The sequence below is a fragment of the Penicillium hordei genome (genome assembly GCF_028827395.1).
Source record: "Penicillium hordei strain IBT 12815 chromosome Unknown utg000003l_segment0_segment0, whole genome shotgun sequence".
In the NCBI taxonomy this organism is placed as follows: Eukaryota; Fungi; Ascomycota; class Eurotiomycetes; order Eurotiales; family Aspergillaceae; genus Penicillium; species Penicillium hordei.
Window position 1 is genome coordinate 1110783 of NW_026623144.1, and position 14725 is coordinate 1125507.

The window sequence follows — 14725 nt, forward strand, 5'->3', positions numbered from 1 at the left end:
ATTGTCCCTGCCCAATAGTGGACCCAGATATCATGAAATAGTGAGGTGGTGAGCTGGCATATACCAACAAGGGTGGCAATTGTTGTCACCACAATAGTCGATCATTTTTGCTCGTGTTGGCTTTGTTCCAGCTGTGACCATCACACACAATCGAATGCACCGAGTAACACGCTGCCAGCCACAGCAATCATTGGTGCGTATCCCCAGTGATTCCACTGTCCTTGGCCATGGGTCCAACAAACATACCCATCTGCAAATGCAACACTGCTAGCGGCAATCAGGATCCAGCCCAGGGTTAAACGGGTGCCGAAATACGAAGCCGCATATATAGCAGCCCCTATGAAGATATCCCGGATTCCATAGATTGCCATCAGACTGTCCACCATCTGCTTATCCACGAGAGAGGTAGGTGGCTGGAACTCGAAGAAAGTGAGAGCATGAGCTGGACGTAGGATAGCGTTGACGCCAAATCCGACAAATATGGTTGCAAAGGCGCTGGCAGCCAAGCGGAGAACCACCGAATGGGAAAGAGGCATATTGCTGTGCCAAGCCAGTCTGATGATGTTTGCGTAGTATCTGTGGCTTGAAGGTTTCAGGGATTTAGGTGCTGTAAGGGACCACAACAGTCTTCCAGGTTTATGGGAAAGACAAGAATTCAGGAGCTTCTTATCCAGGACTAGAAAGCATATTTGTAAGATTCCCCCTGGGAGCAGTCGGAACCCGGAGAATTGACTAGGCTGCAAGGCTGAGAAGTGGTTGTAGACCTGTGGACTCTAGGATGGATATGTCAAGTACGGGGAAGGTCCTTTTGGACACGCACGTGCATACTCCGTACACATACACCAAAATATGGGATAGTCAACAGGCTTCTATCCTACGCTTCCCATACCTTCCGAGGCAAATTGAAAAAAAAAGAAAAGAAAAGAAAAGAAAAGAAAAAAGAAACCCCAGATCCCAATTCAGTGCCAAGCGTAAACAAAAAAAGACAGAACACGAGCTTATCGATAAAGTGATCGGCGCTTCTGCTTTTTCCGACCGCGGACCATAAACATTGGACTTACAACTTGGTTGCAAGGATTTCGTTTCTTCCCTGGCAGTCAAAATGCTGGACTGGATCAAGGGGAACGAGCAAGTTGCACAGGATACAGGTGTGGTGATTACTTTGACCTTGGAAGCTCTCACTCTAACGTGATGCTACAGATGACTCCAAGCTGCTAGAACCCCCTGAGACCCCAGGCCATGTCTTTGCGATTCGTGCTTTCAAGAGCGCTCTGTTTGGCACTCCGGGAGCAGAGGAAGATGAAAACAACGCGTCCCAGAAACAGTCCGGTCACCAACGAAGCAAGAGTGACACGATAAAACTGGCACCAACAGAGATCAAGACCGACGCGAAACCAACCGACGTGACTTACAACCCCACGGGATCCCCCACGAAAAGCATACTTGTTACACCCGGGACCGCGTTGCGTCGTAAGACGGTATCCTTTGGCGAAAGTGTCATCGACAATGAGGGGAAACGCCCTGGCTCGGCCAGTAAGCCAGCCAAGACTCCGCCAAATCCGTCCGGAACCCTCAGTACCCAGTGGATGTCCGGATCATCAGATGGAAGTGGCAAACCGAGGAGCAAACTCACACAGACACTCATGAATGCACGCGATAACGCATCCAAGAACTCCGAGCCGGCCAAGTCTGATGAGAGCACAGGGGAAGCGAAATCGGTCATAGTCCCCGGGTCAAAGGATGTCCTTGACAATGAAGATATCACTCTCAATCTGGAGGACCCCCACTCAGAGTCAGGCAAGTACTGGAAAACCGAATTCGACAATTACCGTGTGAGGACCAATCGAGAGATCAAGAAATTGATCCATTACCGGTCGATTGCCAAATCTTACGCTCGGAAGAAGGATTCCGAAGCTATTCGGCTGGCCGACAAGCTGAAGGAGGAAGAAGAAAAGGTCGCCGAGATGGAAAGGCAGGTGTCACGTCTTGCTTCTTCGATGGTCGGGGAGGGATCCACAGGCGATAAGGAGCACTTGCTTCAAGGTTTGACCAAACAAACCGCTCTTGCATTACAATACAAGCAGCAAGTTACCTCGCTGCGCCACACCTTGGAACGGCATGATGTCGTAAGTGATGCAGCAAATATCACACAAAAGAAAAAGGAAGAACTGCCTTCAAACGCCCTAACGGACGAGCTTCGCAAAACACAGCAAGAATTGGAACAAGCCAATGCCAAAATTGAGGAGATGAAAATACAGCAGTCCGAACTCAGCACACTTCAGGATCTCGCACAGAGTTCGGAAAAGAAAGCCCAAGCACTCGAGAAAGAGAACAACACTCTGAAACAAACGCTAGCCCGTGTGAAACAGGAAATGTCTCGATATGAAGGTCGGCGAAAGGACAAGGAAACAAGACTGAAGCAGAGAGAGGCCAGACTGGAGCAGCGGATCCAAGAATACAGAGAAAAACTCAAAACGGTCTCCCAAGAGCACCGTGCCTCGGAAGAGAACTTGAGAAATTCTTCCGATGCAGAGCGCCGCCACATGCAGAGACAGATCGACCTTCTGAAGCTACGACTTGGTTCTACTGAACGCTTCCCGGCGCTGCCATCCACAGAGCGGCAATTCCTCAGTCCTCGCAAAGACCACACAGGCGTGCAGGTATTTGACTTTGCTAGCCAAGATTTCACCGGTCAGAATCTTGAGAAACCCGAAGAACCCACCGAAGATATCGAGCTTCCCCCAAGCCCCAGTCCACGCTCCAAAGTACGCGATTCGCGACCTACTTTGCGCAGTGCAACATTGGGCACGCTTGGTACGAGGCCGAATGCCCGTGATATAGCCGCAAACGACGACGAAGTCACACATTATCTGAACGAAATTTTACTGAAACCGCGGCACGAATTCAATAACAATTCTGTGTTGGATGAAATTCCTCCATCCTCGCCTCCCGATATCTCAGCCCTGAAGTCGCTGAATCGCACGTTCTCAAGGCGCCGACTCGGCGAAGGCCAGCGGAGCTATCGGAATCTGAACCTCCCTGCTGACGATGACACTCGGCTCAGCAACCGACAGACACAACGTGAACGTACCCACATCAAATCTACCCTCGATTCAATGTCCAGCCTCCCGTCTCGCAGCCGTTATTCGGGGTACACCGTTTCAGCGGGCGAACGCGTGGGCAAGCGGTACGGGTTGACTGATATCCAGCGTGAAGCTCTCTCGCCTGAACGAATTGCCGCTGCCAAGTCACGGCTCAGGCAAAAGGACAGTCGTAAAACCAAAGCACTTGGAAAGGAGAATGTTTGAGGTCTTTGCCTCACTGTTTGAATTCGCTTTACTTGGAAATAAGGAGTGACTTTTTGGAGCATAATAGGACGGTGTTCGGGTTCATAAGCGTTACTCTTTTCATCTGCTATCTACGTTTTTAGCGAACAACAATTGTTGAATTATTACTCAATCGGTGGCTGTTCTCTATTCTCTCGATCTGGACCGTTCGTAGGCACTGTTCCCAAACTCGCCAAGCCAATCGCTGAAGCAATAGTGTCTCTCATGGCAAGCTTCTTCGCTTCTCTTTTTGCGTGAGCGAGATTACCTAGGTCACCGTAAGTATTTCCTCTGCCGCCTCAGAGTCAAGCTCACTAAGTAAATTTCAGTCGGGGCTCAAACTTAGGGAGTAGGCTCCCGAGAGGTTTGCAGGGTTTGCTTACTCTCGGTACCTGAGCAGCCACTTGCTAGATACCTCAGGCCAGAACTTCTTAGCACTCGGCTAAGTCATTAGTAGCGAGTGCCTATTACTAAGGCACTTAAGGGGTTTTCTCTAGTTAGGCCAAGCCCTTACTTAGTGCTAATATAATATATTCTATATTTAGCTAGTAATTACTACTACCTATTAAAAACCATACGATCCTAATAGAATCTTATCTAGTAGTATATCTTGACAGAAAGCTGGCGTACGAACATTGTATGGTATAGATGACCAATGTTGATAACTCTAACTAAAATGACAAAACCCGCTTTTTCAACAATCTGTGCGGACTATGATGACTAACTATAATATGCACTTTTGTATGGTATGCCTGGTACCCAATGTCATATGATGTTTCCGGTATATTACCTGGTTTCTACCATATATTCGGACTTGGTATTCGACACACCCCCCAGTCGTGACGGAGGACGATATGACCTACGAGTATATCGATGCTCTTAGTACTTTGCCACTTGAATGGTAGAGGAGGTGGGAGGCGCGACGACTGAAATTTACTAAGGATGGTAAGCTAATGAACCGTAACCCTTTCCGATCTTAGGACGATCGGTTTGAGGATAGCGTTAAATAGCCTAGGCGAGATAGTGATATACCGCCGTTTGATATAAGGGAGAGGAAAGCTTTCTTCGATATACTACGGCCGATGCTCTTATTTAGACCTAAGAATCGCCCTACTACTAAGCAAATTCTCGATTTAGAATGGATGCTAAAATGGGCTCTGCCTAAATATGGCAAGATCTAAGATAATGTATGAGTTATTCTAGGGTAGGACTGTATGTATCATATTTATCCGCTCTCGGGGGAGTATCCCTAGGTCTGTTGCGAAATATAGGATCCTTGTACCTGAAATAGACCACGACGGCGAAGTGTTCTGCCATAATAGATCGAGCTTACCCATCCCAAGCAAGGTTCGCGTTTGACATATGGCCCGAATCTCTTTGTCTTGGGAGAATTTATTTGATGTAAGAATATGGTCGCCATAACCCTTTCTCTCGGTTGGCTTCCCCGGATAACACCATCGGTAGGTGAGTTCTACAGGAGCAACCGCTTTCGCCTTCCATGTCAGGAACAGAGAGATGCTCTTTCAAACCCTAATCAGATGATACGCTAATCCAGATATGAATAGCGTGTAAATAATTCGTTTTGTAGCGAACCAGGTGCTAAATACCAGATGCTTAAAATAGTATTGAAGATACAACCGTTTAGAACTAGACACGCTTCTGGAGGTTCGATGCAAACTTACCATGGGACGAAAATCCACAATATGCCCCCCTGGTTACTTTGGTCGTACACCTGCCATATTCTCCCCTAACCCTGTCCTGGATTGTGCGACGAATCAGGTGCAGTAAGAAGAAAAGTGGCCAGCGAGTTCGATCTGAAGGCATGGCTGTTACTGTTCGGCGGCTATCGGGGCGGCTTTATGACAATATAGACATGATCGGCTTAGAGAAAATAGACAATCTAAGGTAAGAGGCGTTTCACTAGCGCGATCTTACTTTAAAAACAAAAATTTCTAAATTAATGATTAGACGTAGGCGCTGCGCCGCATACTGAGCACCAATTACATCCCGGTTATCAGGTAGGATGCGCAGGAACAAGAATATAAATTCAGCTGACTACGCCTATCTCTTATCCTACACAATTATTACTATGGAAAGCTCAGATTTTGATGCATTTCTTAGATGGGACGAAGATCGCGATGATTTCCCCGATCTCAAAGCAGCCATTCCCCCTTATCAAGCCATCATGATTATGGGAAGTCAACTACAGGCCCATAGCTCCGAGGGTCAACTGAAATCAAGGAGGATGAACTAAAAGGAGTGAAAGATCCAGCAGCAACGATAACAACCAGCTACCCCTTTCTTTACTGTAGTGAAATGCTTAATCGTGTTTTTCTCCTAGGTGGTTCCCCGAAAACCCCTGCTAATTTCATGAATCACACAAAGAATTCGAGAATCGCTTATTAGTCCAAGACTGGGACTAGAAACAAGGCGCAATTAGGCTAAGGAGACACCAGGGAAGGGTAGATCCAGTCAAGAAAGTGGACTTCTCACGGTGTCTAAACCTCGACAGAAACCTCCAACCTAGCTGGCCTTGAGGTGAACTTCTAGTAAGCCTACTCCCATCGGATTATCAAAGGTTCTCACCACCTGAGATTATTGTTAGTCATTATTCTGCAAGTGCAGTACCAAGAAACAGAAATAAATAAGATATGTAGGATCACTTACTTCATACCGTGGATCCGCCTGTTTCAAGAGCCTCTCAAACTCACTCCGCGATCTCTGCTTTGCGCCTAGAACAACCATCATCGTCACATCAACCTGGCGCAGATGATGCTCTATATGACGGGCCGTCGAGCCACTTTCCGGTAGAATAACCTCATTTAACAAAAGCGGAGTACCTGGGACACATTTCTCCAGGGCCGGGACAATTGCGCGTGTGATCTTGACGGCATCAAGATCATTGTAATTGTGTAGACATTGTCGAAGAAGAAACGCACTGGCGTCATGAACAGGCTGAGGCTCGAAGAAGTTGTGGCGCTGGAAGGTTACGCGACCTCCTAGGCTCAAAACACCTTCTTTGGTTTGGGAGAGCATTTGCTCTGAGAGGTCTTGGACGATAAAACGGAGAGATGGATATTCCTGTGCGCTCATCGTTTCTGGTTACCAGTGCACCATAGACGGAGAGGTAGACAACGTACTCGAGCGAGGGCGATGGATATATGGCCTGAGCCACCACCAATGTCAACGATTTTGCCGGCTTTTAACGATTCCCATGGGAAGCTACCGCTCACAAGCCTAGTAACCTGGCCATCCACTAGACCGCAGTGGTTAACTTGCTACTCGTTCAAGCACTGAAGTTGGAAGAAGTTGGTGCAGAGGGAGCAACTGGCGAGAACGGACTCACACTGCGACCATGCATCCATTGACTGTTTAAATCTTGCTCCCTTTTGTGGATTCTGCTCATAATATGCGTATGCAGGTAACCCAAACCTAGCACAGAACGCAGAGTTCTCATTGTCTGAGACGTATGGAGCACGGTCGATTTGTGTTGATAGCTCAGACGCCGCTTTGAACATCTCATCCATCCTATTGAAACTTCGGCGTTAGACTTCGGTGTCATCCAGCATTATTTCCTTCTCTCTGAGCGACATAGACCTACTGCATGTGTACCATAGCATGAAAATCCCTGTCCCTCGCCATAACGATAGACATAGCCGTATGCCTAAACACACCGCTCCCACTTTCAACTTCCTCAAATATCCGCCGCGTAGCTAAAAACCGCAGCAGTCTTGTCGTTCGATCCTTATCCATTTTTGCTTTGTCTGCAAGCATCCCCGCATCAATGCTTCCCTGCAACGGAATATCTCTGAAAAACCCTCGCTCAACTGAAATCTGCAATACCGCGAGGTCATAATGGGAGAAGGCATAAGTGCGTATCGTGTTCTTCGGGCCATTGACGAGACGGAGCAAGTCTACAGCAGTGTCGTTGAGGCTCGCTCGCAGGGATTCGTATTCAGGTGTTTTGGGCACGTCTCCGGAAGAGGCGCTGAAGTTGGGCTCCGGGTGGGTAGATGCATTGAAGCAGGAAGATATTTGCGTCGATAGTTCGGAGATTTGTTTGGCGAGTAAGATTATGGCTGATGTGTCGCTGTTGGGTAATGGAGGTTTATTGACTAGCGACTGGTTGTTGTATGATGAAGCCGCCTTGGAAACTCCTCCAGACTCACCCTTAAATTGAGTTATCTGGCTCTTGGTGGCATTAATACTCCCAGAATCCGCCAGCAATATCAATTTTTGACACGAGCTAGCAATGGCCCGAATTCCCTCACAGGATTGAGAAATCAATTGCCCAAAAAGAACCAGGTAGAATGAGAAAACAAGCAACACCGATATGGCTGCTTTGAACAACATTTCGTCCTGATAGGAGGGTGTTTAGAGCTACGAAATGTGAAAGCTGCAAGACACGAATGTGTCGCTATTATGGCTTATCCTAGGATGCAACAATTCACATACAAACTTACCCTGCTCGGACTGCGTCCGAGAACCTGCTGCGGAAGTGCTCGGGGCTGAGAAGTAAGAAAGCCTAGTGTAGGGATTGCACGAGAGACACAGCCTGATGGCAGTGAGTAATGTGTCAAATATCCCTGCTGTTTATTTGAATAGGCACCTACATTAACTTGAAGCGGATTAATGGCGACGGCGCTGTAAGCGCAGCGCCAGCTTGAATGTATGAGGGTGAAGTCAGTGATGAGTACGAATGTACCTCCGCAGGGTGCGAGTGCTGGCCTGGGGCTTGGACTCGCTCGGATAGCAGCTCGGCCGAGAATAATACTAGATAGGGCGATGCTGAAAGGGCCCGATCCCGAAACATCTGACTAGTAGACTGGTGAACGTGAGCTGATCTAACAGAAAGACCCAGACTCTGGATATTGTCCGACAGTGTCTTTGGCGGTAAATGGTGATGCAATTGAAAGATTTAAACGAGAGATTTGGTACCTGATAATACAGCCACGTAACTTTCGGATACGGGCCCGAGGATATTGGATATCTAGATAGCATATGTCGATAATCACAGCTCCAAGCATGCTCCTCGGTAGTAAGCCCGAGCTATTTCTGCTTTCGAGATGTTGTGGAGGGTCAGCGTGGGGGCGCAGCCGGCTTTTGATCTGACACCTTGTTGCGTTCTCGGAAGAGAAGCAAAGAGGCGCAACAAATGGTCCTTGACGACGTACTTCGTACGTTGAACCAAGGGAAATGAGCCCACTTCAAGCATTTTGTACACAACAGCGTCTGTTATAGATCTGTATTCACAGTTTCTTGATTCGCTGAAATTTAACTGTCTCCCGCTTAGCTATATTGCCCATCGTCCTCGCCTACAGTTTGATAAGGAGAATTAAATATTGGTGTCAAACTAAAAACAGATCAAATTCTAGCTTCTGATTATCCATTCTAATCAACATCTCAAGCTCTACAACTCCAGTTCCCATCATGATCCTTCCAAGCTACAAGTCTGCGGAAACGAGCGTGTCGGTCCAACTTCTGCTTGTAGCCCTTCTCGGCCTATCTGTGTACTCTCTCACACAACGCTTCATCGCGTGGAGTCGTTTGAGCCACATCCCCGGTCCGCCTTTGGCTTCGTTCTCGAACCTATGGTTGGTGTGGCATGCATATCGAGGGACTTTGCCGTGGGCTATCAAAGACGCCACTGATAAATATGGTAGTATATCTTTGACACCATGAAAAGAACTCTTGCTAACTCAGATTAGGCTCTCTCGCACGTGTAGGACTCAATACGGTAGTGAACTCCAATCCCGAAAGCGTGGTTAGGGTCCTCCAGCCTTGTTCCGGCTTCATCAGGGCTCTTGACTACCAAGCTGCGCGTTTCAGGCCGGGTAGTGATAACATACTGTCTATGCGAGATGAAAAGGCTCATAAGGTCTTGAAGTCAAAGACCACTGCCGGGGTAGCATCCCTTTCATCAGCCTTTAGAAAACCTGCTAATTTGAGCTTGCAGTATAACGGCAAGGACGTCGAGGGCCTGGAGGGCCAAATTGACAAAGTCGTAGAGACTTTTATCGACCTTATTGAGAGGAAATACTTATCCACATCGACTGACTACAGGCCAGTTGACCTGGCACGTATAACGCAGTATTTCACTTTGGATGTCATCATGTCTATTGCTTTTGGGAGCAATTTCGGGCACCTGGAGTCCGACTCAGATGTTTATCAATATCTCCATATGATGGAGAGCTTCATGCCCATGGTTGCTATTATCTTGGTTTACCCTTGGCTGTGTGATATTCTGGAGTCGAGATTCTTGCATATGATGGGCCCGAAGGATACTGATAAGACGGGGATGGGAAAGGTTATGGGGTAAGTTGCAAAATTCCGTCTCTAGTACTGCCAGGATGATTCCAAGATGAAGTCAAGTGAGCTAATCGAATCATAGATTTGCCAAAGAAGTGGTGAGCCAGCGTTTTGGTCCGAAAAAGATCATCCGTAAGGACATGTTAGGCAGTTTTATTGCGCACGGCATGACTCAAGACGAAGCAAATTCAGAGACTCTAGTTCAGATGTACGTTGCCTTGACGGGGTTCTACCTATAACAGAAGCTCTGATACGCAGAATAGTGTGGCAGGATCCGACACCACAGCAACAACAATTCGGGCGACGTTCCTCCACATCATAAGTTCCCCACACATTTATTCGACGCTCCGCAAAGAAATCGATAACGTCAGCCATTTATCCTCGCCCGTCACTGATGCCGAGGCGAAGAGATTGCCTTACCTCCAAGCAGTCATTGAGGAAGGGCTCCGCTACTGGCCACCGATTGGTCTCCTTGCGTCGAAGATTGTGCCCAAGGGAGGTGCTACAATCAATGGCTTCTTTCTTCCGGAAGACTCTAGCATCGGGGTCTCCACTATGGGGATCCAGAGATCGAAAGAGATTTTCGGGGCCGATGCAGATGAATTCCGACCTGAAAGATGGTTGAGTTTTGGGGAAGGCGAAGCTGAGAAGGCTAGGGAGAAGAGAATGCGCAGCACTGTCGGTCAAGTGTTCGCCTCGGGGAAGTATACCTGCCCTGGTAGACCGGTGGCTATGATGGAGCTCAATAAGATTTTTGTGGAGGTAAGGTCTTTCAGCTCAGACCTCATGTGCTGGTCCATTGCTAATTCTCGGCAGGTCTTGCGCAAGTACGATATCACCCTGGTGAATCCTTCTCGGCCGTGGAGGTCAGTCTATGCTGGGGTCTGGATGCAAAAGGACTTGTGCGTCCGCATCAGCAGGCGAGCGCCTTGACAGGGTCCCTGGAATGATTCGGACTGTATGGGCAAGGGTGGTGGAATGGATGCCAACTCGTCGAACTTTCCGGCTCAGCTAAAAATGGTGTCAACGACACTCTTCCTAGCTGATACAATATCTATAATGTCAGACACAGCCTCAGTATGGACAGACTTGCGTGTGCTGCAAGCTATGTATTGCCTTTTCTTGGTCTAGCTACCTGTATCTACTGGCCTATCTAAGGACTTTTCTTGTGGCCGTGCCTAAAGCGTTCATATCTTCTAAAACCGACCTACCAAACGCATCCCTATTCCACATCCAGAATGGTGCCACTGGAGGGCCAGGACACATTATCTGACACGTACTAAAATAGTAGCAATATATATACGCGACTTTCCTAAGTTACGTTAGTGAATAGCTTGGAAGTTGGGTACATATGATAGCCAAAGGATTAATTTCCGACGTAGGTCTCCCGTCAATACGCAAGTTGGGGAAATTTGATCCCAGAACTAACCCCGGTAGGCGAAAACAGGGTCCGATATCTAACCCCGGTAGACGAAAACATGGTCTGATATCTAACACCGGTAGGCGAAAATAGGGTCCGATATCTAACCCCGGTAGGCGAAAACAGGGTCCGATATCTGCCCGTCTACCCCGGAATGTCCCACTGATGGTACGGCGGACCGGTATAAGGTGTTCCTAATTAGGACTAGTGCCATTTATTAGTAGAGTCCTTTTGGCCCCCAGGGGGCCTTGGGTGTTCACATTTTCGCGTAGTCATTGTAAGATAGAATACCTGTTTTAAGTTTCAGCTTCTTTCTTACTACTCTATATAACCAGTGGTAATTTTCAAAATACGATACCCTTTAACACGCTAATAGATACGGGTTCACTCGATTAGTACTAGTTTTACAGGACCTGGATGCTCACCTTCTCCTGGCCAGTATGGTAGATCTGCGACGCCGGGGAGGCAGCATGTCAGACCAACATTGACACGAGCCCTCGAGCTAATAAAATCTCAATTGCAGGCATCTGAGGTCGACAAGATCCGATTGGGCATTCCGTACTATCTATCTAAAAATCATGTGAAAGCCAAGAGGACTTAGCACAATCTTTGGAGCAGCTATTGGATCAGTAGGCGGCCAGGTCGCTGTAAGCTTTTAGGGCTAGCTCGGGGTGCATCGAGCTTTTAGGTGGCTGGGTGATTAGTCTTTATGCTTATAGTTTCTTCCGTTCTCAACGCATTTGACAGGTTACCAGTGATCTCTACATCCGTAGTGTGAGAAAAAATACAGCCATTTTTACCACTAGACCATAACAAAAACCAAGGTTCCTGCTTAAGGCCAAGAGGGGCCATATCCCAGTTCGACACACCCCCAAGGGGAGGCCGAAAAGTTGGGATTCCCTGCTTTTTGTGCCTATTTACTATCATCTTATTGTGGTATTGGATTCGTCGGGCCACTCCTTTTTTAGTCGTCTCAACGCTCCGGGCTCTTCCGTCTCCCTATTTTTCCTCGGGTTGCGAATTATATGATCGTACAAGGGTAAGGGAACCTTAGCATTATTTACTCCGAGTCTCGAACCGACGACTATTATTCTCAGCATTGAAATGCGTACCGGGCTCATAACTGTGGGAAAAAAATAGAGCCATTTTTACCACTAGACCATAACAAAAACTAAGGCTCCCGTTTAAGGCCTAGGGGGCCATATCCCAGTTCGACACGTAGTCGCCTTCGTAATACCTACCATCACAACCCCGCTTCACACCATCTGGCCTCAAGTCGAAGCCTCCTGCTGCTTAATGTACAAAGCTTGGGAGGGGGAACAAACAAAGCAAAACACATGGTCATAACTATTGAGCTCCGTGTATATACATAAGCAGAGTCCCACCGATTACCTCCAGGCAGAACGCAATGCACACGATGGCGTCTCTGGGTCCCTCCAGAAAGCCTCTATCGCAAACGCAAGTGACCTCGTCTCAGCCAAAGCGAGCAACCTGCAACTTATGCCGTGAGCGCAAGGTGCGCTGCGACCGGGAAAAGCCGCAATGCCATCGCTGTCGCAAATCGGGCCAGACGTGCGTCTATCCCTCAGACAAGATCGACGACGACGAGATCAAGTCGGCGTTGAATCTGCTTCACTCCCGTCTGTGTAAGTATTCTCCAGATGCTGGCTTGTTACTGAATTTCTCGGTGTCGGCCTTTTTTTTGGCTTTGTGCTTACAATAGCAGTACAAACGGAAACGACGCTCCAGGAACAGGGCCTACAATTCACGACTGAGTCTATGAAGCCGAATTCCGCCTTACCCCCAAACCATATGTCGCAGAATTCACAGTTTGTGTATGACCTACTGTCACAAGGCGATAATATGGACTACTCAGATATGGTATTCCCAGAGTTTGACCTCAGGTACGCTCTTCTATGATCCACTCCAAAGAGCTATATCTTGTGCTGATAGCCTCTTTAGCAGGTACGATCAGCCACTCGATATGATCGATATCATAAACAGCTCTGGTACAGATGGGACTCCTTCAGATTTAGATTTGAATATAACCAGCCTGAAAGACAATCCCCCAGGCCCCGCATTCAACCCTCTGTTCGAGCAACCTACGCGCTTTAGTGGACTGGAGCAGCAGTACATACCCCACTATACCAAAAACATGAATATCCTGTCTGATTATTCGGCATGCAGATACCAGCCGTACTTCGATATTGTGCAGAAACACATGATGTTAATAGACCAACAGGAGTTTCTGCAATCCGTCCTCCCAATGGAGACGCACCAATGCATGGCCCTAAAATATACCACAGCTCTATCTAGCTCCATTGCCTGTGGAGAATCAGCCCTAGCCATGGAGTCGTACACAGCAGCCCGGTTCCATCTGGAACGAGCCGAAAGTCTAGCCGATAACTCTTCTTTCTTAAACCTTGAGACTATTCAAGCTTTGCTTCTTATTGCGAGGTTTGAATTTACCCATATCAGCGGGCCAAAAGGGCTTCTAACCATAGCGCGTGCTATGCAGTTGCTAAGCTTGCTGGGATATGACGTGCTCGATCGGATCTCAGCAGGAGACGAACGAGATAGCTCTCAGATGCTGCTGGCAAAAACACATACCCCGGGATATATTCAGATGCTACGGCGGACGTTCTGGATTGCATTTGCGATGCATTGCAATGCGGCTGCAAGTTTTTCATGCTGTATACCAGTCAAAGACAGTGGGGTAAGCTTATATTGGTTACGACTTACCGCTTTCTTTTGTGACTAACTCCAAACTAGATCGGCACCGCAATGCCAGTTCTCAATCCATCAATAGACTCCGATCCAAGCCAGCACATCTATCTCTGTGAAGAAATTACGGGCACTATAGCGAAGGAACTTTCCGCCTTTTCCCTTTTTATCTTCACCATGAAACTTGTCGTTGAGGGAGACCGCCACCGCCAATCGACCAAGAAATACGTACTGGACAACGGATCTGACTATAATTTTTGCCTTATCCACGAGAAGATCGGGAGGGAGATTACGATCATGTTAAAGTCCTCCTCAAAACAGGAGTATCTCGACGGGCCAGATAATGAACTTCGCGTGCTCACTTGTATCATCATCATAGGCGCTCGAATAGACTGGCTCAAGACGGCTATTATTGGATCTCAGAAGGCTGAGTTTCTAGGTCCTATCGCTAAAGAATATCGCACTTCGTGTGTCGCTGTCACGAATGCTATGTGCGACTTGCTTCTTCAGGCTGATGTTACTGATGCAAAACAAGTAAGTGTTTCCCAGTTTCTTCTCATACCATTTACCATATTCCCATTCTTGAACATTACAGCAAACCATCTCAACCAGAGACACCGTTCACTGACATGCGTTCTACTTTGTTAAAGATTCCCACCTACAAAGAAATGTCGCTCTTCATGATGCGGCCGCTAGCCTTAGCCGCAGAAATCCAGCTCGATGTCCTGCAAAATCCACAAGACATGAGTTATAAAGCATTCTCATCGACGCGCGAAATACGACAGAACCTCGAACTGCTGTGCAACGTCATGGTGATGTGTAAGCCTACGACTGGGGAGTATGACTCCAAAATTCAGGCATGCGCAGCTTTTGTGGAGAAGACAAAGTTTGAGAGGGGTTTTGATTTGGGGCTGCTAGGGAATTGACACCGGTACATGGATAGGTA

At 47.7% G+C, this 14725-nt stretch overlaps 5 protein-coding genes across 5 annotated transcripts; 3 read left to right on the forward strand and 2 right to left on the reverse strand.

Annotated features, from left to right (window-relative positions):
* Positions 1-140: 140 nt before the first annotated feature.
* On the reverse strand, positions 141-536 carry N7537_005658 (DUF4267 domain-containing protein; the record flags this gene model as incomplete). The annotated part of the gene is made up of 1 exon (XM_056896715.1): positions 141-536. The coding sequence occupies one exon, from the start codon at positions 534-536 to the stop codon at positions 141-143; it is 396 nt and encodes a 131-aa protein (XP_056752500.1).
* Positions 537-1060: 524 nt separating this feature from the next.
* Positions 1061-3308, forward strand: N7537_005659 (uncharacterized protein; the record flags this gene model as incomplete). Its single annotated transcript, XM_056896716.1, has 2 exons — positions 1061-1148; positions 1201-3308. The coding sequence occupies exons 1-2, from the start codon at positions 1103-1105 to the stop codon at positions 3306-3308; spliced, it is 2154 nt and encodes a 717-aa protein (XP_056752501.1). The 5' UTR covers positions 1061-1102.
* A 2541-nt stretch (positions 3309-5849) lies between these two features.
* On the reverse strand, positions 5850-7679 carry N7537_005660 (Winged helix-turn-helix transcription repressor DNA-binding; the record flags this gene model as incomplete). The annotated part of the gene is made up of 5 exons (XM_056896717.1): positions 5850-5915; positions 5994-6407; positions 6467-6582; positions 6673-6854; positions 6928-7679. The coding sequence occupies 5 exons, from the start codon at positions 7677-7679 to the stop codon at positions 5850-5852; spliced, it is 1530 nt and encodes a 509-aa protein (XP_056752502.1).
* Positions 7680-8756: 1077 nt separating this feature from the next.
* N7537_005661 (cytochrome P450) lies at positions 8757-10568 on the forward strand (the record flags this gene model as incomplete). The annotated part of the gene is made up of 6 exons (XM_056896718.1): positions 8757-8985; positions 9035-9231; positions 9283-9641; positions 9718-9843; positions 9899-10397; positions 10452-10568. The coding sequence occupies 6 exons, from the start codon at positions 8757-8759 to the stop codon at positions 10566-10568; spliced, it is 1527 nt and encodes a 508-aa protein (XP_056752503.1).
* A 1904-nt stretch (positions 10569-12472) lies between these two features.
* Positions 12473-14705, forward strand: N7537_005662 (Acyl transferase/acyl hydrolase/lysophospholipase; the record flags this gene model as incomplete). The annotated part of the gene is made up of 5 exons (XM_056896719.1): positions 12473-12701; positions 12782-12959; positions 13021-13771; positions 13828-14313; positions 14430-14705. 5 exons carry the CDS (start codon positions 12473-12475, stop codon positions 14703-14705), a joined length of 1920 nt encoding a protein of 639 aa, XP_056752504.1.
* Between the last annotated feature and the right edge of the window lie 20 nt (positions 14706-14725).